Consider the following 25313-nt stretch of genomic DNA (forward strand, 5'->3'; position numbering starts at 1 on the left):
AGGCCTTTACAGAGAGTCCCTGGGTCTGTTGTTCATTTTTGTAACCCTTGCTGGCATAGCTAACCCTGGTGCTCTGCGTAGAGCAGGCACTCTTAAACGCTTGTATCGAGTTCACATGAATATTAACAAATGGTTTTTAGCACTATTTAAGTTTTTGCTTTTGAATATCAAGCTTTGGAAACAACCTCAAGAATCAATGAAGCCTTTGTTTTGCAGAATAACTGTATCTCAGAAGAAGAAAGAGATGCATATGAAGAATTGCTGACACAAGCAGAAATCCAAGGCAATATCAATAAAGTCAACAGTGAGTAATGGATCATATGAAGGAAATGGATACTTCTATAAGATGCAAATTTTTCTTATCTGAATCTCAGCAAAACTCTTAACATATGTCCTTATAAAAGTGACTTACATGATGACAGATCCACTAAGTGTTGCTCTTAATTCTGGAGCATCATCTGCTAGTTTTCCATGGAGTTTTTCTGGCCATCTTGTCCCCAGTCCATGCAAAGTATCTCAAAACATCTTGAAGCTAGTTTGACTGTACCTTCCTGTTTCATCACAGGTATGATGTATGTCATTTTTTGAACTTATCCCTTAACCTTAAAGTTCCTTTAGTAAAGATTATGCGTTAACAATTGTCATTCCTTGCCCAGGATTATATGATAACATTTTATTGGAATTGTAAAGCTGTTATTGACACTCTGCTTTTCATTACTTCTGAATTATTAGTCTGCGGTGTGTAAGAATTATTCTCTTACCGCTTGTGTAGCTTTGGTGCAAGTGAATGAGATGTGGCAGACCTATAAATCACATTGTAACAGGTTTGAATCCCATGGCCCTGAGACTCCATGGAATTACACAGGACAATTCTCCTTGGTACCTAGTTCAGTTATGTGACTATAAAGAACAAAAAACTGGGATAATTAAAATAAACATATGCAAGTTTAGATATACTGGTCTCTTTATTAGTCTTTTTTTGTTTCTCTAATAAAATTTATTTTTACTTGAGGCAGTAAGGAATTCTCTTTGACATTTATGTCCCCAAGGTCAACCTAAATAACCCACATATACCTCGAAAACGAATACATTAAAGACCAGTTAGTCCATTTAATAAGGCGTGTGAACTTCTGCCAAGTTTGAACTTGGATTGTGCACTGATTCCCGTAGTCCTAAACCCTCCGTGTAACCTCCTAGATGAGCTTTGAATGTTCTTTATGGCTCTTAGCGCCTTCAAGGAAATGCGTATCTATAGGTATTACTCAAGAATTTTCCTCTAAGTCACTGGTAGAGACATATATTAAAGGCTTCAAACAAGGAGGCCCAGAGAAAATTGATAGATGTGTCTAGGAGTTAACAACTGAGTGGGTTTGAGAATTTACCTCCCTTACAAGTATTGAGCGCACTAGGATTACATTTTTTAAGGAACACCTTGACATTTTGAGATGTGTGTTCCTATTTTTATTCTTATTAATTTTTGAACATGTTGGTGATGATACATGAAGTACAATTTCAAGTTTCTCTTTCTGCTCTATTTGAAAGCTGAGAATTTCATTATGCTTGACAGAAATGGATTATAGGAAGAAACTAATATTGCCAGCAAGACATCTGAGGTTCATAAGCTTAGTGGGGAAATGGTTCCATAGCTCTGTGCCATCCTTTATTTTTGAAATGTTTATAACCACTAAAATAGATCTTTTTAATGTTAAATATAATACCTTATATAAATGTTCATTACTTGATTGAATGACACAATTTCATGACCACAAATTTGATGCCAAATTGACTCTATTTTTTTCCACTTTTAAGTAAAAAGCATGAGATGATTTGCACTAGTGCATGACCAGTTAAAATTATGAAAGACATTGCAGTGTTTAATGGCTTTAAATGCATAGAACTTGATTAATCTGAAGGTTTTGATCTCTCCCCATTGGAAAATTTATAGTAATACTAGAAATATCTAGTATTAGTCTTGAAAAACTTCTCCAAAGCATATTTTAGCCAGTGACATGACAATGAGACAATGGTATGCTTTAAAATACGTCAGTGTAACTACTTGACAAGCTTTTTCCCAGTCATTGAGCTTGGTGTATTAAAATGTTAAGGTTTCTACATTTGTGGCAGCCATGGTAATGGCAGAAAGTGACAGCTTTGATGACAGTAGTACCAGGTCTGTTTTCAGAGGCTTCGGTTTGTTTGAACTGCAGTCATTTAACTTGGAGTTTCGTACATGGTTTCCATTCATTACATATATTCTGTTAAGATTAGGGCTTGAGACTTTGTTAAAGGCAGAGTGTAAAAGAGTGGTTAAGCTTACTTTATATTTCTTTTTTATTTTAGAAGAAATGGTTCATTATGAGTGTTTTAAAGGATATATTTTTTCTTGTAATATTTTACCATCCAGTTTTCCAAACTTATATAATAGAGTTTTCAAAGGTGAAATACAGTTCTTTTCAGGATAATTAGAGACACAACCAAAAGGCCTTGGATAACCTTAACAGAGCATCAAACATGACAACCAAACACTGACCTTCTTTTCTGGAATTCTTTGATTTATTGTACTAGTCTAAGAATAGAAAACGGTGTTTGGGTTCTTAGGGTGCTATTCTAACTTGTTCTGAAAGTGTAAGTTTTCTGGGGTGTGGCATGAACGACTGCATTAGTTGTGAGTGTTTCTTGTTCTTGAATGAGGTATCTCAGTAGAAAAGCTATTGAGCTTGGCTCCGTGCGAATATAGGTAGAGAAGATAAATTCCCATCTGTTAAAAAGGTTTAGAATAATCTTAGCTGTAGTCTAGTCATGTGTTAGGGAGGCAGACTAATCCTTGAAAACTCTAGGGATGTATGGGTCTGTGTTATCTCTACTAACCTGAAACCTCCTCTATAAGGCAAAACCTTACTGGTTCTGTGCAGTTTCTGTTGCCTGGTAGCAGAGTCCATCACTCATTCTTCCATTTGGTCACAATTCCATTTCTGTTTTCTTGAAACTATACTGGATTTACTGTTCCAAGTACCCTCCATGTGGTCACTAAAATTCAGGTCTTTATAATCTGAATGTTATAACTCGTAGAGACATCACAGAGCTTCTCATTGGATCAGGTAGTATAAACCAAGGCATCTCTATAATGAGGGCTTTTTTTTTTTTAGGTTAAATGATACAGTAGTTCTCCCCCACCCCCACTCCCCACTTATCCACCGTTCCCTACTGTCAATTGCAGTCTGAAAATGTTAAATGAAAAGTTCCAGGAATAATGCCTATCTTTTCAGTGACATGCTGTTCCAGGTAGCATGGTGAACTCTCACACCACCTGTCTTGGGGATGGCCACCCTCCTTGGCACGTGGGTCCCCACTTTCAGTCACTTAGTAGCCATCTCAGTCACCAGACTGTCTGGTGTCCTTGTGTCCGTGCCATCCTTGCTTTACTTAATAATGGCCCCAAAGCCCGAGAGTAGTGGTGCTAGCAAGTCAGAGATGCCAAAGAGAAGTTATTAAGTGCCTTCTTTAAGTGAAAAGCCAATGGGTCAATGAAGAAATCAAAAAATAGCTTGAGATGAGTGAAAATGGAAACCCAACTTTCCAAAACTTATGGGTCATAGCAAAAGCAGCTCCAAGAGAGACGTATATATCAATACACAACTACTTCAAGAAACAAAAATTATAAAATAACAATAAATAAAGCTGAAACAGAATCGTAGGCACAGAGAACAAGCTAATTTTTGCCAGAGAGGAGATGGATGGGATTTGAGAAATAGTTAAGATGTTTAAGAGGTACACACTACCAGTGTATAAAATAAGGAAGTCCTAAGAATGTTATTGGAGAAGGCAATGGCAACCCACTCCAGTGTTCTTGCCTGGAGAATCCCAGGGACGGGGGAGCCTGGTGGGCTGCAGTCCATGGGATCGCACAGAGTCGGACACGACTGACGCGACTTAGCAGCAGCAAGAATGTTATTAGTTATTGTCGTTCATCTCTTACTATGCCCAACTTATAAATTAAACTTTATCACATATGGGTATATATAGGGGGAAAAAAAGCAGTACCTGCAGGGTCCGGTTCTATCCATGGTTTCAGGCATCCACTAGAGTTCTTGGAACCATTCTAACACATGGGGACCACTATTCCAATGTAGAATTATATACTCATGTGAGTTTTGGTTGTAATATTTTAAAAAACATATCTGAAATTATGTTCCCCTAAAAAACCACAGTTTACAAAACCCAAGAGATAAGGGAGACTATTTGGAGACTTAATGACTGTTCTAGATCAAACAGCAGCATGTCCGAGTGCCTCCTGTGGGGTCCCATGGCGCTCATTCAGAGGGGAGATATAGCAGTAGGGCAAGCCTTGCTTCTTGTCTGCACACATCTTTAATCTCCTTGGGGAGGCAGAGCTAACACACAAAGAGCATTAAAGAGCAATGCCTGTGGGATACACATGGCTATAGTGGGATACACTATACACATATAGTCCTAAATACTGTAACAATTCCCAAGGTGTGAAATTCTCAGGAACTGAAGCCCTATGAGGACTTCATGGGAGAAATGGTCCCAGTACTGGTCCTAAAAGGAAGAATTTTGCAGGGAAGTCATGCTAGGCAGGAATGACCTTATAACTCCAGCTTTATCAATGCTGAGGTTCTTTTAGGGACTAGCTCCAAGGATTAGATTATTTTCCAATTACAAGCTACCATTTCCAACGCTTTGCTTACCATCCAAATGCAACTTTTCAGAGTTCATGGAAAAAGACTGCTTAGGCTCTAATCCTTGGAAGTGTGGGCTGGCGGGGTCAGGCTGCAGTGGGAAAGGCACAGGTTCTGATGAAATGTTACTGCGACCCTCAGGGCTGGCTGCAGTGGACCACATCAATGCTGTTATTCGGGAGGGTGACCCTGAGAACACACTGCTCGCACTGCAGAGACCAGAGGCCCAGCTGCCCATTGTTTATCCCTTTGCTGCTGCGATGTATCAGAATGAACTTTTCAACCTCCAGAAGCAGAATGCCATGGTAAGTCAGAAGAGACTCGGTTACAGAGATGTTAATTCTGAGTCCTAGCAACGAGGAGTGCTGTTGAGGAAAGGTGAGTGGGCGTGTAGTACCTTCAACTTGTACCAGTCGCTGGTCTCATTGGCTTTCCTGTACCAATTCCACACCATCTTCCTCTTTAACTCCTGCCTTTTCATCTCCTAAAGAATCTGAGAGCATAGTTAGGAAATGCAGTCAGGGCTCTACACAAATATGCACTGAAAACTAGTTGTTCTTATTTTGTGTGTGATTTTTAAAAAACTTGGTATAATTTAGTAACAGACTGAAATTTTTAAAAAATATCTAACTTTCTTGATTTAGATTTCCAGAAATCTGCAACCAAGAGCATTAGCACCATGGTTTTGATTTTTTGTCAGTGTGTGTTCTTACTATGTTAATGGGATTAAGCAGTAAAATCATATAAGGTTACAGTAAATAAGAGCATATGTACTAGGGCAGAATTAAGCTAAACAATGCAACAAAGTGAAAAATACTAAAGGCAGTGCCAAGAATTTAATGTATGAAAGAGCTAATATTTCAAAGACCTGGGAAAAGAAATGAAATCCTTAGAAGTATTTAACCATTTGGGGAAAGAAAAGATTACCTCACTACACATAATAGAATACATTTCCAGTATGAAAGGTTATGTGTAAAAAATCATTTAAAAATTAAAGTTCTGAAAAAACATGGAAGGACATTGGATCTTAAAATCAAAAACAGTAGTGCTTTGCCAAAAAACAAGAGGAGGAAAGCATAAAGCATAAACAGGCAACTCACAAATACATAGGGATGTTTCACAGTATTATCTCTAGAACTGAGAAAAGGAAACAAACCATATGTTTAACTAGTATCAGACTGCACACCCTACTATTAAGTGGAAAAAATGAGATTGAAATATATAACATTATCTTATTTTTTACAATCAGAAAAGGAAGATAGTTTAAAAAACCAAAGTCTCTGTAAATGTTTGCATGAATTAAAAATTAATGAAAGTGTGTGTCACGAAAGTCCTTGGGTAGTAGGGTTTGTTTTCTTATCCTTGCTTATTAAGACTTACAGTGCTTTATAAATAGCTATTGCAGTATGAACTGTGCATACCACTTGTAAGTGAATTTTTTTCAATAGTAGATACTATAGTACGATATGATACACAGTTGGTTGAATCCGAGGATGCAGAAACTAGGATACAGGAGGATGAGCATATGGAGGAACAACTTACATGGCAGCAGAGGAGCCTGGTGGGCTACAGTTCACGGGGTCACAAAGACTCGGGCATGACTTAGTGACTAAACAGCAACAATTCTATGGAGATTCTGGACTGAGTGGAGGGTCAGTGCTCCTAATCCTGGTGTTGCTCAGTGGTCAGCTATATTTTGTAATAAAAGAAAAATAAGTTATCTCTTTAAACTGCCAGTAGGTTCTCTTGTTAATATTGTCCCCGTTTCTGTAACTCTGAGGCCTAAAGCTACTTACACTCTAGCACATTCATCCATTTCTTCTTTATTTGTGGTGAATCTCAAATGATTCCATTCTGCTCTTTACTTGTAATTTGATACCTTCCTTCTGTTTAAACTCACAGTTAATGTAAGGTCTTTGGATAAAACTCACATGTTCCCTGTAAAAACACTTCTTCCCATTTGCTTCGGAACATAAAATTGTGCTTTCTTAATCTAAAGTCAATTCACTGTGAAATTTCCATGGAGAACCAGAAAGCTATAGTGCATTTTGGTATAAATATTATACATATGAAATATACAATATCCTAAATGTTAAGATAGATATCAGGGTTTTAAAAAATTTATTTTCATGCTTCCTCTATGTTCCTTCAATAGGATGGAAGAAATAACCCTTCTGAAGCTGGGCCAAGTCAGTATAAAATGGTTAAAAGGAAAAGAATGGTGAAAGAGGCTTTCTGTAACCTGAGATGTATTTTTTAAATAAGCGTAATCCTTACCTGCTTTTCATTAAGATTTGCCTCACATTTATTCAAATATCTAGACCCTAGAGTATGTTTAAAATTTCTACCCATTTATAAAAATGTGACTTAGACTAGCTTTTTAAAAATTAAAATCAATGTTGCTTAATGACTTTGATTTACTTTTCCAGGGTTATCATCTTTAGGTAAAATTCTCCCCTCTTTTCCTTACCCTTAGTTCAAACTGAAAGTCATTAGTTATACTAATGTCTTACTGTGAACTTAGAGACAGTAACAATGTTATCCAACCGGTGGCTTCATTATTTGGTAAGACTAAGCCTGTTGGCAGCCAGTGTAGCTGCAGCCATGCAGATGTTTATGGAGTCATAACCAAGGATTGTAATTAACTCAGTTCCCCAGACGAGCATCTAAGGAAAATCCAGAAGCCTCTGACCTGTTCTTGAAATCCAATGAAAAATAGATGACCAGGTAGCCCTCTTTGTCCTGGCTTCTCACAATCTCTGACTTTTCTGTACTCTCTGAAGTGACCCTTCTGAACCCCCATCACATACATGGGTTGTGTGAATTTGGGGAGCTTATATTACCACATGTTTCCTAACAGAACTACTTGGCCCATGAAGAGCTCTTGATTGCGGTGGAAATGCTATCTGCTGTAGCTTTACTCAACCAGGCCTTGGAGAGCAACGATCTTGTGTCTGTGCAGAATCAACTTAGAAGCCCGACAATAGGCTTTAACAATCTGGATGAGACGTATGTGGAACGGTAAGGGAACATTTTACAAACTTCCTTTCAGTGCAGAGATTTGTGTTCGGCAGACCTCACAGATGAACGATTTATTCCTTCCTGAAGAAATCCATATAGCCATGCTTACTTTTTTTTTTTTTGCCATGCTCATTTTCTTAAAAGCTAGTCTACTTTGTTCTAAGAGTCCTTCAAATATTTGAATCCTTCTTCCCAGTTTTCCTTTTAGAGGAACAGAGTCTAAGAAGAAGCATCCCGTGGCAGTTTCTTACTGTATATATTATTAGCAAAAATTGATAGGCTTAAATAAAATAAATGTTGAATGCTTACCTTCCCTTGGGCTTCTTTAGAAAATAACAGAATGTGGAAGAGTTGGAAGCAGCCTTAATAATCGTCCAGATCGGTTTCTTAGTTTACTGGTGAGGAAACTGAATCTGGATTTGTGGACCCAAAGTTGGGCAGTTGAGCCTCAAACCTCATTCTTCTGATGGTTAAACCAAAGGACTCCAGAGACCCCAGTGGCTCGTGACACTGGGTAATGATCTCAACTTAGTGTCTTTTATTTCTTGTTCCGAAATAAGCTACTCAATATAATAGTTGATAGACTCAAAAACACTACAGCAGATATATAGAGAAAACTAAGGGCCAGAATCATCAGTCAATTCAGTCACTCAGTCGTGTCTGACTCTTTGTGACCCCATGGACTGCAGCACGCCAGGCTTCCCTGTCCTTTACCAACTCCCGGAGCTTACTCAAACTCATGTCCATTGAGTCGGTGATGCCATCCAACCATCTCATCCTCTGTCGTCCCCTACTCCTCCCACCTTCAGTCTTTCCCTGCATCAGGGTCTTTTCCAATGAGTCAGTTCTTTGTATCAGGTGGCCAGAGGATTGGACCTTCAACTTCAGCATCAGTCCTTCCAATGAATATCGAGGACTGATTTCCTTTATGACTGACCTCCCTGCAGTCCAAGGGCCAGAATAAGAAGCCCAATTAGAAAGAAAGAAATAGAAGTCGCTCAGTCGTGTCCAACTCTTTGCAACGCCTTGGACTGTAGCCTGCCAGGCTCCTTCATCCATGGGATTCTCCGGGCAAGAATACTGGAGTGGGTTGCCATTTCCTTCTCCAGTGGATCATCCCAAGCCAGGGATTGAACCCAGGTCTCCCACAGTGCAGGCGGATTCTTTACCAGCTGAGCTACCAGGGAAACCCTCATTTTACATATAAGTGAGCAGTTATGGATGACCAAGGGCTCAGACTCTCTTCTAGCAGCTTCCTTTGCTTAAGCAAAAGGGACAAAGGGAAAGGAACACTCATACAGAGGTGGATGTCACCAGAATGAACCCTGCCATTCTGGATGTGAGGCCAATTAGAGGGTAAGACAAAAGCCCAAGTTAAAACGAGTGAATTTCCATCTTGGATTCTTGTGACCACCAGGGGGAGATGTCTGCATAGATCTTGACAGAGACACTTTCTGGTTCTGAAATTGCTGAAGTAGGTCATTCTCTTGAGCAACGTACAGTCGTACAGGAAAAATAAAGACTTCCTAGATTTTTTTAAATGGTATTTGACCACTTGTCTGTGTAGAGAATGGCCCCAAAGTAGTAGAACAGCCACCAGGGAAGCCCTAGTAGAACAGTGCCCTTTCCTTGTTTTTGGTCATCTTGGAAAAACTGATGTTCTTATTCAACTTAATTTGAGGACTCCTTAGAGTCTATTTCCAAGGTAATTTATTTCGACCTCTGCTGTTTATATTAATGGCACCATCCTCTCCTCGAGCTCAGAAGCCTCCAGTTAATTTGAATTTCTCTGCCTTCTGTGAGACATCCTTGAGCTGTGAATTGCCTGCTCACCTGTTTCCCAGACAGTAGCCAGTGTGTGTGCACAGTACCTCTGCATAATGTTTCCATTTCCCAGTGACCACTTCATTTAGACATTTTACTTTTGCTTTTGAAATGATCTCCAAATTGGTCCTGCTCTGTCTTTGCCATCCTCATTCATTCTTTTCTAACTAGGCTTTTCTGCTTTCTCAGTGTTAGAGAAGACAGAGTTGGTCACTTCCTTCTGAAGCCTAGAGGTCTAATGGAACTTGTTGATGAGATTATTTTCAAGACACAGAGCATCCCTGCCACCTCCCTCTAAATGACAGTGCCCCCTCCCTCCAAATCACCCACTTTGATTATTAAAAATCCTCTCTTCCTCTGTCTCAATTTACAAATAACCCATTAAGGAAATGGACCCATACCCCATTTGAGAACCACTTTTATACCTGGGTCGGGAAGATCCCCTGGAGAAGGAAATGGTAACCCACTCCAGTATTCTTGCCTGGAGAATCCCATGGACAGAGAAGCCTGGTAGGCTACAGTCCACGGGGTCGCAAAGAGTCGGACACGACTGAGCGACTTCACTTCACTTTCACTTTATACCTGTGATTTTCAACTGGGGACACAAATAGTCTTTAGAGTGCAAATATTCTGTATGAGATACTTTTTAAATTTTATTTTAAAATAAAATCACAAATTTTAGCACTTTCCAGGTCACCTGGATGATCCAATATCAATAGGAGTTTCTTGAGCCCCTTTGGTTCTTACATGGATCGTTGCATTGGTCCCAAGTGATCTCCTAGAGCCTCAACATTTCAGTTTCCATGCTAGCTTTTAACCAAGTTCTTGGAAACCCAAGTTGGCAGGTTTTCAACTTTAAGAAACACTATAGCTCTCCCTTATGGTCTTACAACTTCTTCATAGTACACGGGTGCTGGGCAGGGCCACCTGGCTGAATTCCTACAAGGTCTCTACCAGTTTACCATGGCTTCTGCCCTTGAGACTGTTTTCCCAGAAAGGTTCTTTTGTCCATTTCTCACAAGAGTGATACAGGGTGGGCATTGGCTCTGGGCATACAGTGTTCCCAGGTTAACTGTTCTAAAATGTGCTTCTGTTTATCATGCACCTCCATACGGCTGTCCTCTGTTCTCATCTGAATGACCCTCAACATGGTGTTCTGCTCTTAGCTCTAGTTATAGCCCTCCTTGTATTTTGCGCTTCAGCCAAGCTGGATCCAGACACAGTCTGTTCTTTCTGGCTTATCTGCTCATAAGCATACTTGTCTCACCACTAGGAACACAGTGCCTGTCAGCCATCTCCACCTAGCACAACTCTGGAGCTCCCAAGCCATCCCTGCCAGAGATGGTGCTTCTGTGAACTAGTTCCATGCTTCTCTCACCCCAGCCAATCTCTTCTGAGAACTGACGTGATGTGGTTAAAGGAACATAGCCTTGGAGCCAAAAATAATCTCTTTGATTCTTCCTAGCCAAGCCCCTTTCTCTTCATCTGTAAAGCACAGGAACACACACACAACAAAAGCACCTACTCTGCATTTGCAGAACACTTATGAGCCTGTCCCAGGCCAGGTGCTTCAACACTAAGGGTTTCTGTATACTTATCCTTTCTTGGAACTCCGTTACTTCCACTCTTATGTACAACCTCTAATTTTATAACTTTTGCCATGCTCTGCTGTTATACCCTATTTCAGTTTTGTTGTTTGTTTTTTTTTTTTCATCTTATCTAATGGGCTGAAAGGCTTCCCAGGTGTCGCAAGTGTTCTTGCCTGGAAAACTCCAGGGACCGAGGAGCCTGGTGAGCTACAGTCCATGTGATCACATAGAGTCAGACACAAATAAAGCGATTTAGCACAATGGGCTGAAAGCTCCTTGATGTAATGGCTGCATCTTGTCCCTTCCAATCGCCCTATAGTGCCTGCCACAGGTTTTGTACATAGTTTGTACTTCATAAGCATCTGCTGAATGAAGCTGACATTTTAGTCTTCTTCAAAGCTCCCCAAGTGTGTTGGAAAGGTAATCTTACTAGTCTAACCATAGCAGACACCAAAGGGAACTCTCAGAAAGGTGGGGAGGGAAAAGACATGGACCTGTTGGGTAAACTGCAACAGTACCCAAAGTTGATATCTTTAGTGCCAGAGACGAATACTCGTGTGAAAAGCCCATGGGGCTCTGTTGGTGTTAGCCATCGTAGTTTTTCCTTTTGCTAGTATCTGTTCATTTATGAGGAAATGGGGGGTGAGTGTGGATTTTATTTTTTTCCCTTAAGCTTCTCCATTTTATTCCCACTGGGTCATCGTGTAGATGTCAGATATGTGAAATGCCTGAAAGGATTTTGCACTTTCTTATAGAATGGTCCCCATCTATAATGGATACTAGTGAGTGCAAGCTGCCGTTTATCCATTGTCATCGTGGTCAGTGTTATTTATTATATATTGCTACTCATAAGTAGTTCCCTGGTGGCTCAGATGATAAAAGAATCTGCCTGCAATGAAAGAGACCCAGATCAATCCCTGGATTGGAAAGATCTCCTGGAAAAGGAAATGGCAACCCATTGTAGTATTCTTGCCTGGAGAATCCCCATGGACAGAAGAGCCTGGTGGATTACAGTCCATAGGGTCACAAAGAGTCAAACGTGACTGAAGTGACTTAGCATGCATGCAAGTGTAGAAAAGTATTTTCTAAGGTTTATAACTCTTGATAAGATGAGAATCTCACACAGGACCTTGAGACACTTTCAAGCCTATGTTTGGTAATGCCTTGTTCAGACACAGAAATTGAGTCCTCCCCACCGCTTCCTATTCTGAATGATATTTTTCTCTTTCAAGCTACCCCCAATGGAAGACATCTCAGTGTCACTTGGAGTGTGCAGAACTTTGAGAAAACCTGTCACAATGAGAAAACAGTGATAGATTCAATGTAGTGTTACTTCTTTGAACCTCTGCTGTAAATCTGTTGGTTCTATTCAGAAGTCAAATTGCAAAGTGAATCAGTATATACATATAGAATTGATCTTCACTTCTCTGGTATAAAGATGCACAAGCAAATTGAACTATTGGGTTTCTGTACTTGGCCTGGAATAACTTACTCATGTTAGCTTATGGTTGTAACATTGTTTCTATAATTTTAAATTGGAAAATGGGAAATAGATGGGGAAACAGTGGAAACAGTGTCAGACTTTATTTTTGGGGGATCCAAAATCACTGCAGATGCTGATTGCAGCCAGGAAATTAAAAGACGCTTACTCCTTGGAAGGAAAGTTTTGACCAACCTAGATAGCATATTAAAAAGCAAAGACATTACTTTGCCAACCAAGGTCCGTCTAGTCAAGGCTATGGTTTTTCCCATGGTCATGTATGGATGTCAGAGTTGGACTGTGAAGAAAGCTGAGCGCCGAAGAATTGATGCTTTTGAATTGTGGTGCTGGAGAAGACTCTTGAGAGTCCCTTGGACTGCAAGGAGATCCAACCAGTCCATTCTAGAGGAGATCAATCCTGGGTGTTCATTGGAAGGACTGATGCTAAAGCTGAAGCTCCAATACTTTGGCCACCTCATGCGAAGAGTTGACTCACTGGAAAAGACTCTGATGCTGAGAGTGATTGGGGGCAGGAGGAGAAGGGGACGACAGAGAATGAGATGGCTGGATGGCATCACCGACTCGATGGACATGAGTTTGAGTGAACTCCGGGAGTTGGTGATGGACAGGGAGGCCTGGCGTGCTGTGATTCATGGGGTCGCGGAGAGTCGGACACGACTGAGCGACTGAACTGAACTGAAGAAATAAGTCTCTTAGTAATATGTCAAGATGAATTATCAAATTATCTCTTTCCCCAAAATTTCTCAAGACAAGAAAAATAATCAGAGCATCAACCAAGTTCTGTTTTCCAGGAGGTGGGGAGGGTAAGGGTTCCAATTGAGGTTTAAGAGTAGGATGGCCGGGAGAGACATGGGAGCGAGGTAGTAGCTGTGTGAAGCCCGAGGAATGGACAGGTGAAGAGGAATTCAGGACGTTCTAGTTCAACTCACGCACCACCTCGTCAAGAAAACAGTGAAGATGCATGATCTTCACCAAGGTTTCTGAAACTGCTGCTGCTGCTGCTGCTAAGTCACTTCAGTCGTGTCCGACTCTGTGCGACCCCATAGATGGCAGTCCACCAGGCTCCGCCGTCCCTGGGATTCTCCAGGCAAGAACACTGGAGTGGGTTGCCATTTCCTTCTCCATCTGAAACTGCAGTTGCATTTTATTTGACTTGTCTTTGGGTGTATGTATTAGGCTACAAGGTAATCCAGCTATGTTAGGGTTACAGTAAAAAAAAAAAAAAAGATGGGGGGCTCTCAAGGCTTGGATTTGGCAAAGGAAGGAGAATAAAAAAGGACCCTTGATGGAAAGATTAGAAGCCATGGTAATTCTGAATTTTATATCATAATAGTCATCTGGAGTCTGAACAGAACCAAGACATTCAAAGGGAAGGAAAAATAGTTACTAAAAAAAACTAGTAACTTCACAAAGTTAAGGATGTTGAGGTTTCTTTGCTTGAGATAAATACAAGATTGGAATTTGAGGAACTTTTTATTAAAAAACATTTGTGCCTAGAAGTATTTTAAGGACAAAAACAACATCACTAGTCTAAGTGAGCTTGGTGTATGTTGACAAAGCTGCACAAGACAATTTTACTTGCCTTTCTACTCTTTGTCTAACTTCATAACATTACATTGGGCCATGTGTGTCAAACTTAAGATGCTTGCCAAATTTGAGATGCGCAACGTGAACAAAGAATGAACGTCTCTGATAGGCGTCATGCTTATTTTCTCTTCTGCAGTTATGCAAATGCACTACTCTGCATTAAACTGGAGGCCTTATCCCAAGGGCAAGATAGCTTAAGCTGGAATGAAATTCAGAATTGTATCGATATAGTTAATATCGAAATTCAAGAGGAGAATGACCGTAAGTATGGAAGAGTTTCCATCTCTAGTTATGGTGGGAGAATGAGGTAGCTGGACAGCACAGATCTCTAGATTAGGGCTGCCAATCTTTTGCTCTTGGAGCCCTATGAGAAAACATTCTTCTTACAGGTATGTATGTATTTGTATATAAATGTTATTTCTGTACTACTATTCCAGTGTGTTATAAACATTACAAAGAGAACATAAGACGTAATAGAATAAAATACATAAATACAAGTCCTAACTTTTAAAATTTCCTTTTACTTCACCTTCCCTGATGGCTCAGCAGGTAAAGAATCTGCCTGCAATGCAGGAGACATAAAAGCTGCAGGTTTGATCCCTGGATCAGGAAAATGCCCTGGAGAAGGAAATGGCAGCCCACTCCAGTATTCTTGCCTGGAAAACCCCAAGGACAGAGGAACCCGGTGGTCTACAGTCCAAAGGGTCGCAAAGAGTGGGATGCGACTGAGTGACTTCACTTTCACTTTTCACTTTGATGCATTGGAGAAGGAAATGGCAACCCACTCCAGTGTTCTGAAGAATCCCAGAGACGGAGGAGCCTGGTGGGCTGTCGTCTGTGGGGTCGCACAGAGTCGGACAGGACTGATGTGACTTAGCAGCAGCAGCAGCATGACACATATTCCTGCTCTAAGAAGAAATTACAACACAGTCTAACTATTGTTTATCATCTAAAATCATGGTGATTTGCTGTGTTTCTAGAACTTAGGAGCTCTCAGAATGTTTTGTCCTAGTTTATTTTTGTAAGGTTTTACAACCTAAATGTCTCCGTCAACAGATGAATGTATGAAGAAGATGCAGTGTCTGTGTGTGTCTGTCTGTCTGTCTGTCTGTGTGACGGAATACTACTCAGCCATAAAAAAGAATAAAATTTTGCCATTTGCAACAATATGGATGGACTAGAAGAGCATTATGCTAACTGAAATGTCATACAGAGAAAGGCAAATACTGTATGAGATCACTAATATGTGGAATCTAAATAATACAACAAACTAGTGAATGTGACAAAAAAGAAGCAGATTCACAGATCAGTGGGGAAAGTGGGGAGAGGGAAGCTGGGAGGGGCAATATGGAGGTGGGCAAGTGGGATGTACAAACTGTTGGGTATAAGATAGGCTTAAGAATGTACTTACAACATGGGAAATAAAGGCAATATTTTGTAATAACCTGTAAATGAAAAGTAGCATTTAAAAATTATATAAAAAAGATAAATATGCTTAAGCTTTATGCTTACTCTTAACACATAACAGAAGTTTACAATGTTTTGTTCTCGTTTGTTTTGGTTCAGTTCTTAGATCTGGTCTTCTAACACTGTATCTCATTTTGCTATACTACAGTCACTGGAGACAGAACATTTGACTTTGTTCATTGCATTTGCAGAGTTTTCTTCAAAGTTGCTTTCTTTACAACTTCCTCTGAGCCCTGTGCCCAGTATCAAGGCCAGGTTTACTTTTTGGCTAAACAACTTCTCACTCTAGACCTCTCATAGAAAACAGGGTCCAAGGGTGCTGCCTGGACGTGGCATACCATAGATGCCACTGTTAGACTGATTGGTGAAATTTTTTTCATTTTGTCCTTTTCAAGATCTATTTCCCCTTTTGTAACTGCAGGACTTTCTGCTGTCTCTCTGCATTTGGGGATCCCTGCCATCAGATAGCTGGCACTCCACCCACTTGGCTCTTTTCTGGCCTGTTGGCTGGGGAGCTGGTGGTTCTTGCCAGATGTTAGTTGTGAGGAAAGCACTAATTTAAGCAGATGCTCAGCATCATCAGTGTGGGGTCGGGGTGTGGGGCATGACACTGGTGTATGTATCCTGTTGCAAAGCTCAGGCCCCCAGCCTCCTGCCTTCCTCCTTGGCCCCCTAGCTCCACCCTTGCAGGGTGCAGCCATGGTTTGGGTGCTTTGGTTAAGGCCACTCAAATGTTGGCAAAGCACAAAGTTATGTTGCATCTTTGTTTTCTAACATTTTCCCTATTCTTTGTGACAGTATGTGCAATCCAAGTTTGCTTTGGTGATTTATGTATGTCCTGTTAATACAGGTGAAGATGTATCAGTTCAGTGCTGAAGGAATGTAGTTTTATTCTCATTCTTGACACTGACAAGGGGGAGGGAGAAGGGACCTGCCATTTTTTGTCCCAGATTATCAGATAGAGCCTTTGCTTTTACCAGGAAAAGGATAACCGTAACATGTATATAGCTTTAAAAGAAAGTGGTCTTTTGTAGGTGAATTGGGATAGTGGGGGGCTTGCATGCTGCACAGCTTGTGGGATCTTAGTTCTTCAATCAAGGATTTAACCAGCGCCCTCAGCAATGAAAGCGCGGAGTCCTGACCTCTGGACCGCCAGTGATTTCCTTGTAGGTGGATACTTTTTTGGTTTATTTATTTTTTTGGTTGCACTGGGTCTTTGTTGCTACAGGCAGGCTTACTCTAGTTGTGGTGAGCAGGGGCTCCTCTTCCTTGTGGTACCCGGGTTTCTAATTGGGATAGCTTCTCTTGTTGTAGAGCACAGACTCTTGGTGCCTGGGCTTGGTAGTTGGGGCATTCAGTTTACTTGCTCACCACATGTAGAATCTTCCTGGACCAGCGATCAAACCTGTGTCCCCTGCATTTTCAGGTGGATTCTTATCCACTGTACTAGCAGGGAAGTCCTAGATGAATACTTTTAAGCAAAATTTCTTTAGATTTGTGTGGCATTTATCTAAGTATCTGTACTATTAAGTTATTCTCCACGAGACATGTCATACAGCAATTATCACATTTCCTTTAGCCATCTCAGTTCAGTTCAGTAGCTCAGTCGTGTCCGACTCTTTGCGACCCCATGAACCGCAGCATGCCAGGCTTCCCTGTCCATCACCAACTCCCAGAGTTCACTCAACCTCATGTCCATCGAGTCGGTGATGCCATCCAACCATCTCATCCTCTGTTGTCCCCTTCTCCTCCTGCCCTCAATCTTTCCCAGCATCAGGGTCTTTTCAGATGAGTCAACTCTCCACATCAGGTGGCCAAAGTATTGGAGTTTCGGCTTCAACTTCAGTCCTTCCAATGAACACCCAGAACTGATCTCCTTTAGGATGGACTGGTTGGATCTCCTTGCAGTCCAAGGGACTCTCAAGAGTCTTCTCCAACACCATGGTTCAAAAGCATCAATTCTTCGGCGATCAACTTTCTTCACAGTCCAACTCTCACATCCATACAAGACCACTGGAAAAACCATAGCCTTGACTAGACAGACCTTTGTTGACAAAGTAATGTCTCTGCTTTTTAATATGCTGTCCTGATTGGTCATAACTTTCCTTCCAAGGAGCAAGCATCTTTTAATTTCATGGCTTCAATCAGCATCCGCAGTGATTTTGGAGCCAAAAAAATAAAGTCAGCCACTGTTTCCCCATCTATTTGTCATGAAATGATGGGAGAGGATGCCATGATCTTAGTTTAGCCATCTAGAGACTAATAGTTCCTTTCTAGGGGACTTAATATAAAATATTTAATTTCTCTCTGTTTTGGTTTGTCGTTTTGTCAAAACAGTGTATTTTTGTTTAAAGTTCTTAAAGTATTGGGAGAAGGAAATGACAACCCACTCCATTGTTCTTGCCTGGAGAGTCCCATGGACATGGGATCCTGATGGGTTACAGTCTGTGGGGTTGCAAAGAGTCAGACACGACTTAGCACGCTTGAAATATTGAGTTGGACATCATCTGTTTAGGTGATTGCTTTAAAAACTAAATCAAATATACCATTATGAATTGCATAATATAGAAATTAAATCATCTGAAAGAGCTGAGAACTTCTCATGGACATCTTGAAAGTGCATTGCTGTCCCACCTCACCCCTGCGACACACTCCATGGGATCTAATCCCGTGTCTAAATTGTGGTGTGGATGAGGTATGCTTCTGATGTGAAATGTGAAAGCTGAATTGAGTGGAGAAGCTGTTAAATGCATTTCCTCAGATTTGGATGCTCTGCTGATGTCTTAATGGAAAGTTTACTTTTCCCAGTTGAACCTTAGTGGAGCATTAGTTTGACCAGAGTGCTTAGACAAGGTTTTCTTCCTGTGAATTTTTGCTTTTTAAACTTGGTAGGTCCCATTCTTTGTCAGTTATCTCACTGAAACGGTAGTGTCTCAAATTCTGACGACATCTTTAAGGAAATGCCCACCCCCTTATTGGACTGGGAGGTTATAGTATCATATGATGATTCAGATAAGTGGGCCATGAGTTGAGGCTCAGCAGTCTTTGCCCAAATGGGATTTTCTCTTTATGTGTGAACAGAGGACGCGATGCAGATGAGCCCAGGGGACTTCTGGGAAGGTTTTTCAGCCCCTGTGAGGTCATTGACTATGACCTCAGCAGTTTGTGTTACTATAAACACACCAAAAACTTAAGCAGGTGATTTCAATCAAGTCAGCTGGACAGCACACATTCCCAGGTGATCGGCCAGCCATTAGGTACACACATTCTCTTTCTCAGACGTAGTTCTGTAAAGATCATTCTTGAGTGGGATGTTTAAAAATATTTAGAACAGTAGACCCAAGGGGATGTTGAGAGAATGACATAAGTGTTCCATGCTCTCCAGTTTACAAATTTTATAGGGTGAAGTGATAATAACCTTGTATTTAGCTAGTACTTGGACTTTCCCAAGTTCTTCCAATGTTTTGAGATAACCCAATTTGCACATTAGAGAAGTATTTTTGCTGCTTCTTCCAACATACTGGAGTATTATAATCTGGAATAATTGCTAGGCATTTTAGAAAGTCCCTTTCCTCCTATAGATTTTTGCATTCTTAACCATGGTCTTTATGGGGTCTTTTATTCAGGAGATACTTAGCTAAACAGTTTACCTTAATTTGAATGTCAAGATGAAGATGCTTCTGAAAAATTAAAAAGATATATTCTGTTTCATAGCATATCATACTCATAGAGTGGCTTCTGACTATTTTTAATGAAAAATAACTGACAGAATGAGATAATATTTGACTTTAAGTATGTTTATTTTCTAAGCTTACTGCTTGTTAATGTTTAGTTTCTTTAGTAATTCTTGTCCATGAGCACTCACCTGGGAAGCAGAAGCCCCCTGTTAGTATGTGAAGGTATGTACATGTCCATGTGTACTTTTGTGTATGTATATTCATGAATAATATACCCATGCATACATACACTGTAGTATCTTATGACTGATTTATAGTTTATTTGTAAGAATAATGTAGTATTGAGAAGCGGCCTCCAAATAGGTCCTTTTTGCTAGACTTTCAAATACTTTGCCAACTGCATGACGTGGCTTCTGTGCTTTTCATTCCTGGACCTTACAGTCTCTGTCCTAACATCCTATGTATAGTAGAGATAGTAGACGTTTAAATTGGTAGATATTTAAACCCTTTGGTACATCCAAAGGGTTCCAGATGTTATTTTCCCAGATGGTATTAGAGAATTTGTGATGTTAATTAGCCATACTTGAACCTTAAAAATTGCCCCAAACATGCATGAATTTGGTAATTTCTATGGAGCCAGCTACATGTGGTTAACTAATTAACAGTAAATAAAATTTAAAATTTAATTCTTCAGTTATACTGGCCACATTTTAAGAGCTCATTAGCTACATGTGGCTAATGGCTACCATATTGTATGGCCCAGAACATTTTTATCATCACAGAACATTCACTGGACAGAACTGGACTATATTAACCTTGAAAGTCACTCTGCTAACACTATAGGGAACTGTTTGGTTTTGAGCTGTCTCTTCGATGTTCTTTACAAAGTACTGAAGTAAAGTACCAAATAATAGAATGCATATCCAAATCTCTCTGCAATTGTTTTCTTTTCTGTACATCTTTACAGTAAATTCTTCCAGCCCTGGTATTCTCTGATTCTGTCAAGCAGCAGTACTTGGCATTATTATCTAAGTGAGGCTTACACTAGAAATGAGCATCTCTGTTGCTACTTGTATGTCAAGTTATCTCCTGTTTTATTTTTCATATTACTTCCTTTCTCTTTTTATTCAAATCTAGAGAAACTGTTGATACTGAACTAACAAGTTCCATGGGCCAACTTTATCTCCTGTTTTTACAACACCTTTGTTGGGATATAATTCATATACCATAAAATTCCCCATTTTATTATGTTTTTACTGTGGCTCAGATCATGAACTCCTTATTGCCAAATTCACTTAAATTGAAGAAAGTAGGGAAAACCACTAGACCATTCAGATATGACCTAAATCAAATCCCTTATGATTATACAGTGGAAGTGAGGAATAGATTTAAGGGACTAGATCTGATAGATAGAGTGCCTGATGAACTCTGGACGGAGGTTCGTGACATTGTACAGGAGACAGGGACCAAGACCATCCCCATGGAAAAGAAATGCAAAAAAGCAAAATGGCTGTCTGAGGAGGCCTTACAAATAGCTGTGAAAAGAAGAGAAGCGAAAAGCAAAGGAGAAAAGGAACGATAAAAGCATCTGAATGCAGAGTTCCAAAGAATAGCAAGGAGAGATAAGAAAACCTTCCTCAGCAATCAGTGCAAAGAAATAGAGGAAAACAACAGAATGGGAAAAACAAGAGATCTCTTCAAGAAGATTAGAGATACCATACCAAGGGAACATTTCATGCAAAGATAGGCTCGATAAAGGACAGAAATGGTGTGGACCTAACAGAAGCAGAAGATATTAAGAAGAGGTGGCAAGAATACACAGAAGAACTGTACAAAAAAGATCTTCACGACCAAGATGATCATGATGGCATGATCAGTCACCTAGAGCCAGACATCTTGGAATGTGAAGTCAAGTGGGCCTTAGAAAGCATCACTATGAACAAAGCTGGTGGAGGTGATGGAATTCCAGTTGAGCTATTTCAAATCCTGAAAGATGATGCTGTGAAAGTGCTGCACTCAATATGCCAGCAAACTTGGAAAACTCAGCAGTGGCCACAGGACTGGAAAAGGTCAGTCTTCATCCCAATCCCAAAGAAAGGCAATGCCAAAGAGTGTTCAAACTACCACACAGTTGCACTCATCTCACATGCTAGTGAAGTCATGCTCAAAATTCTGCAAGCCAGGCTTCAGCAATATGTGAACTTCCAGATGTTCAAGCAGGTTTTAGAAAAGGCAGAGGCACCAGAGATGAAATAGCCAACATCCGCTGGGTCCTGGAGAAAGCAAAAGAGTTCCAGAAAAACATCTATTTCTGCTTCATTGACTATGCCAAAGCCTTTGACTGTGTGGATCACAATAAACTGGAACATTCTGAAAGAGATGGGAATCCCAGACCACCTGACCTGCCTCTTGAGAAACCTGTATGCAGGTCAGGAAGCAACAGTTAGAACTGGACATGGAACAACAGACTGGTTCCAGATAGGAAAAGGAGTACATCAAGGTTGTATATTGTCACCCTGCTTATTTAACTTATATGCAGAGTACATCATGAGGAATGCTGGGCTGGAAGAAGCACAAGCTGGAATCAAGATTGCCAGGAGAAATATCAATAACCGCAGATATTCAGATGACAGCACCCTTATGGCAGAAAGTGAAGAAGAACTCAAAAGTCTCTTGATGAAAGCGAAAGAGGAGAGTGAAAAGGTTGGCTTGAAGCTCAACATTCAGAAAACGAAGATCATGGCATCTGGTCCCATCACTTCATGGGAAATAGATGGGGAAACAGTGTCAGACTTTATTTTTTGGGGCTCCAAAATCACTGCAGATGGTGATTGCAGCCATGAAATTAAAAGACACTTACTCCTTGGAAGGAAAGTCATGACCAACCTCAGTTCAGTTCAGTTCAGTCGCTCAGTCGTGTCCGACTCTCCGCGACCCCATGAATCACAGCACGCCAGGCCTCCCTGTCCATCACCAACTCCCGGAGTTCACTCAAACTCATGTCCACAGAGTCGGTGATGCCATCCAGCCATCTCATTCTCCGTCGTCCCCTTCTCCTCCCGCCCCCAACCTTTCCCAGCATCAGAGTCTTTTCCAGTGAGTCAACTCGTCGCATGAGGTGGCCAAAGTATTGCAGTTTCAGCTTTAGCATCAGTCCCTCCAATGAACATCCAGGATTGATCTCCTCTAGAATGGACTGGTTGGATCTCCTTGCAGTATAAGGGACTCTCAAGAGTCTTCTCCAACACCACAGTTCAAAAGCATCGATTCTTCGGCGGTCAGCCTTCTTCACAGTCCAACTCTCACATCCATACATGACCACGGGAAAAACCATTGCCTTGACTAGACGGACCTTGGTTGGCAAAGTAATGTCTCTGCTTTTTAATATACTATCAAGGTTGGTCATAACTTTCCTTCCAAGGAGCAAGCGTCTTTTAATTTCCTGGCTGCAATCAGCATCTGCAGTGATTTTGGAGCCCAAAAAAACAAAGTCTGACACTGTTTCCACTGTTTTTCCATCTATTTCCCATGAAGTGATGGGACCAGATGCCATGATCTTTGTTTTCTGAATGTTGAGCTTCAAGCCAACCTTTTCACTCTCCTCTTTCACTTTCATCAAGAGGCTTTTGAGTTCCTCTTCACTTTCTGCCATAAGGGTAGTGTCATCTGCATATCTGAGGTTATTGATATTTCTCCCGGCAATCTTGATTCCAGCTTGTGCTTCTTCCAGCCCAGCGTTCCTCATGATGTACTCTGCATATAAGTTAAATAAGCAAGGTGACAATATACAACCTTGACGTACACCTTTTCCTATTTGGAACCAGTCTGTTGTTCCATGTCCAGTTCTAACAGTTGCTTCCTGACCTGCATACAGGTTTCTCAAGAGGCAGGTCAGGTGGTCTGGGATTCCCATCTCTTTCAGAATGTTCCACAGTTTATTGTGATCCACACAGTCAAAGGCTTTGGCATAGTCAATAAAGCAGAAATAGATGTTTTTCTGAAATTCTCTTGCTTTCTCCATGATCCAGCGGATGTTGACAATTTGATGTCTGGTGCCTCTGCCTTTTCTAAAACCTGCTTGAACATCTGGGAGTTCACGGTTTACATACTGCTGAAGCCTGGCTTGGAGAATTTTGAGCATGACTTTACTAGCGTGTGAGATGAGTGCAATTGTGCGGTCGTTTGAGCATTCTTTGGCATTGCCTTTCTTTGGGATTGGAATGAAGACTGACCTCTTCCAGTCCTGTGGCCACTGCTGAGTTTTCCAAATCTGCTGGCATATTGAGTGCAGCACTTTCACAGCATCATCTTTCAAGACTTGAAATAGCTCAACTGGAATTCCATCACCTCCACTAGCTTTGTTCGTAGTGATGCTTTCTAAGGCCCACTTGACTTCACATTCCAAGATGTCTGGCTCTAGGTCAGTGATCACGTTATCGTGACTATCTTGATCGTGAAGATCTTTTTTGTACAGTTCTTCTGTGTATTCCTGCCACCTCTTCTTAATATCTTCTGCTTCTGTTAGGTCCATACCATTTCTGTCCTTTATCGAGCCCATCTTTGCATGAAATGTTCCCTTGGAATCTCTAATTTTCTTGAAGAGCTCTCTTGTTTTTCCTATTCTGTTGTTGTGGATGTGACCAGTGATAGAAGCAAGGTCCGGTGCTGTAAAGAGCAGTATTGCATAGGAACCTGGAATGTTAGGTCCATGAATCAAGGCAAATTGGAAGTGGTCAAACAGGAGATGGCAAGAGTGAACGTTGACATTCTAGGAATCAGTGAATTAAAATGGACTGGAATGGGTGAATTTAACTCAGACGACCATTATATCTACTACTGTGGGCAGGAATCCCTTAGAAGAAATGGAGTAGCCATCATGGTCAACAAAAGAGTCCGAAATGCAGTACTTGGATGCAATCTTAAAAATGACAGGATGATTTCTGTTCGTTTCCAAGGCAAACCATTCAATATTACAGTAATCCAGGCCTATGCCCCAACGAGTAATGCTGAAGAAGCCGAAGTTAATCGGTTCTATGAAGACCTACAAGACCTTTTAGAACTAACACCCAAAAAAGATGTCCTTTTCATTATAGGGGACTGGAATGCAAAAGTAGGAAGTCAAGAAACACCTGGAGTAACTGGCAAATTTGGCCTTGGAGCACGGAATGAAGCAGGGCAAAGGCTAATAGAGTTTTGTCAAGAGAATGCACTGGTCATAGCAAACACCCTCTTCCAACAGCACAAGAGAAGACTCTACACATGGACATCACCAGATGGTCAACACCGAAATCAGATTGATTATATTCTTTGCAACCAAAGATGGAGAAGCTGTATACAGTTAGCGGAAACAAGACCAGGAGCTGACTGTGGCTCAGATCATGAACTCCTTATTGCGAAGTTCAGACTTAAATTGAAGAAAGTAGGGAAAACCACTAGACCATTCAGATATGACCTCAATCAAATCCCTTATGATTATACAGTGGAAGTGAGAAATAGATTTAAGGGACTAGATCTGATTGATAGAGTGCCTGATGAACTCTGGACGGAGGTTCGTGACATTGTACAGGAGACAGGGACCAAGACCATCCCCATGGAAAAGAAATGCAAAAGAGCGAAATGGCTGTCTGAGGAGGCCTTACAAATAGCTGTGAAAAGAAGAGAGGCGAAAAGCAAAGGAGAAAAGGAAAGATATAAGCATCTGAATGCAGAGTTCCAAAGAATAGCAAGGAGAGATAAGAAAGACTTCCTCAGTGATCAATGACCAACCTAGATAGTATATTAAAGAGCAGAGACATTGCTTTGCCAACAAAGGTCCGTCTAGTCAAGGCTATGGTTTTTCCCATGGTCATGTATGGATGTGAGAGTTGGACTGTGAAGAAAGCTGATCGCCAAAGAATTGATGCTTTTGAACTGTGGTGCTGGAGAAGACTCTTGAGAGTCCCTTGAA

At 40.8% G+C, this 25313-nt stretch overlaps 1 protein-coding gene across 1 annotated transcript in view; it reads left to right on the forward strand.

Moving 5' to 3' along the window:
• The window catches only part of IQGAP2 (IQ motif containing GTPase activating protein 2), a 316582-nt gene that overhangs the window by 196915 nt on the left and 94354 nt on the right, over positions 1–25313 (forward strand). The window contains exons 9-12 of the mRNA XM_055435889.2: positions 217–304; positions 4842–5005; positions 7561–7721; positions 14359–14483. Coding sequence (XP_055291864.2) covers positions 217–304; positions 4842–5005; positions 7561–7721; positions 14359–14483 — 538 coding nt within the window. The remainder of the gene's footprint in view (positions 1–216; positions 305–4841; positions 5006–7560; positions 7722–14358; positions 14484–25313) is intronic.

This window comes from Moschus berezovskii, chromosome 9, assembly GCF_049115385.1.
Source record: "Moschus berezovskii isolate FMDL1 chromosome 9, NW_MosBer_1.0, whole genome shotgun sequence".
Lineage (NCBI taxonomy): Eukaryota > Metazoa > Chordata > Mammalia > Artiodactyla > Moschidae > Moschus > Moschus berezovskii.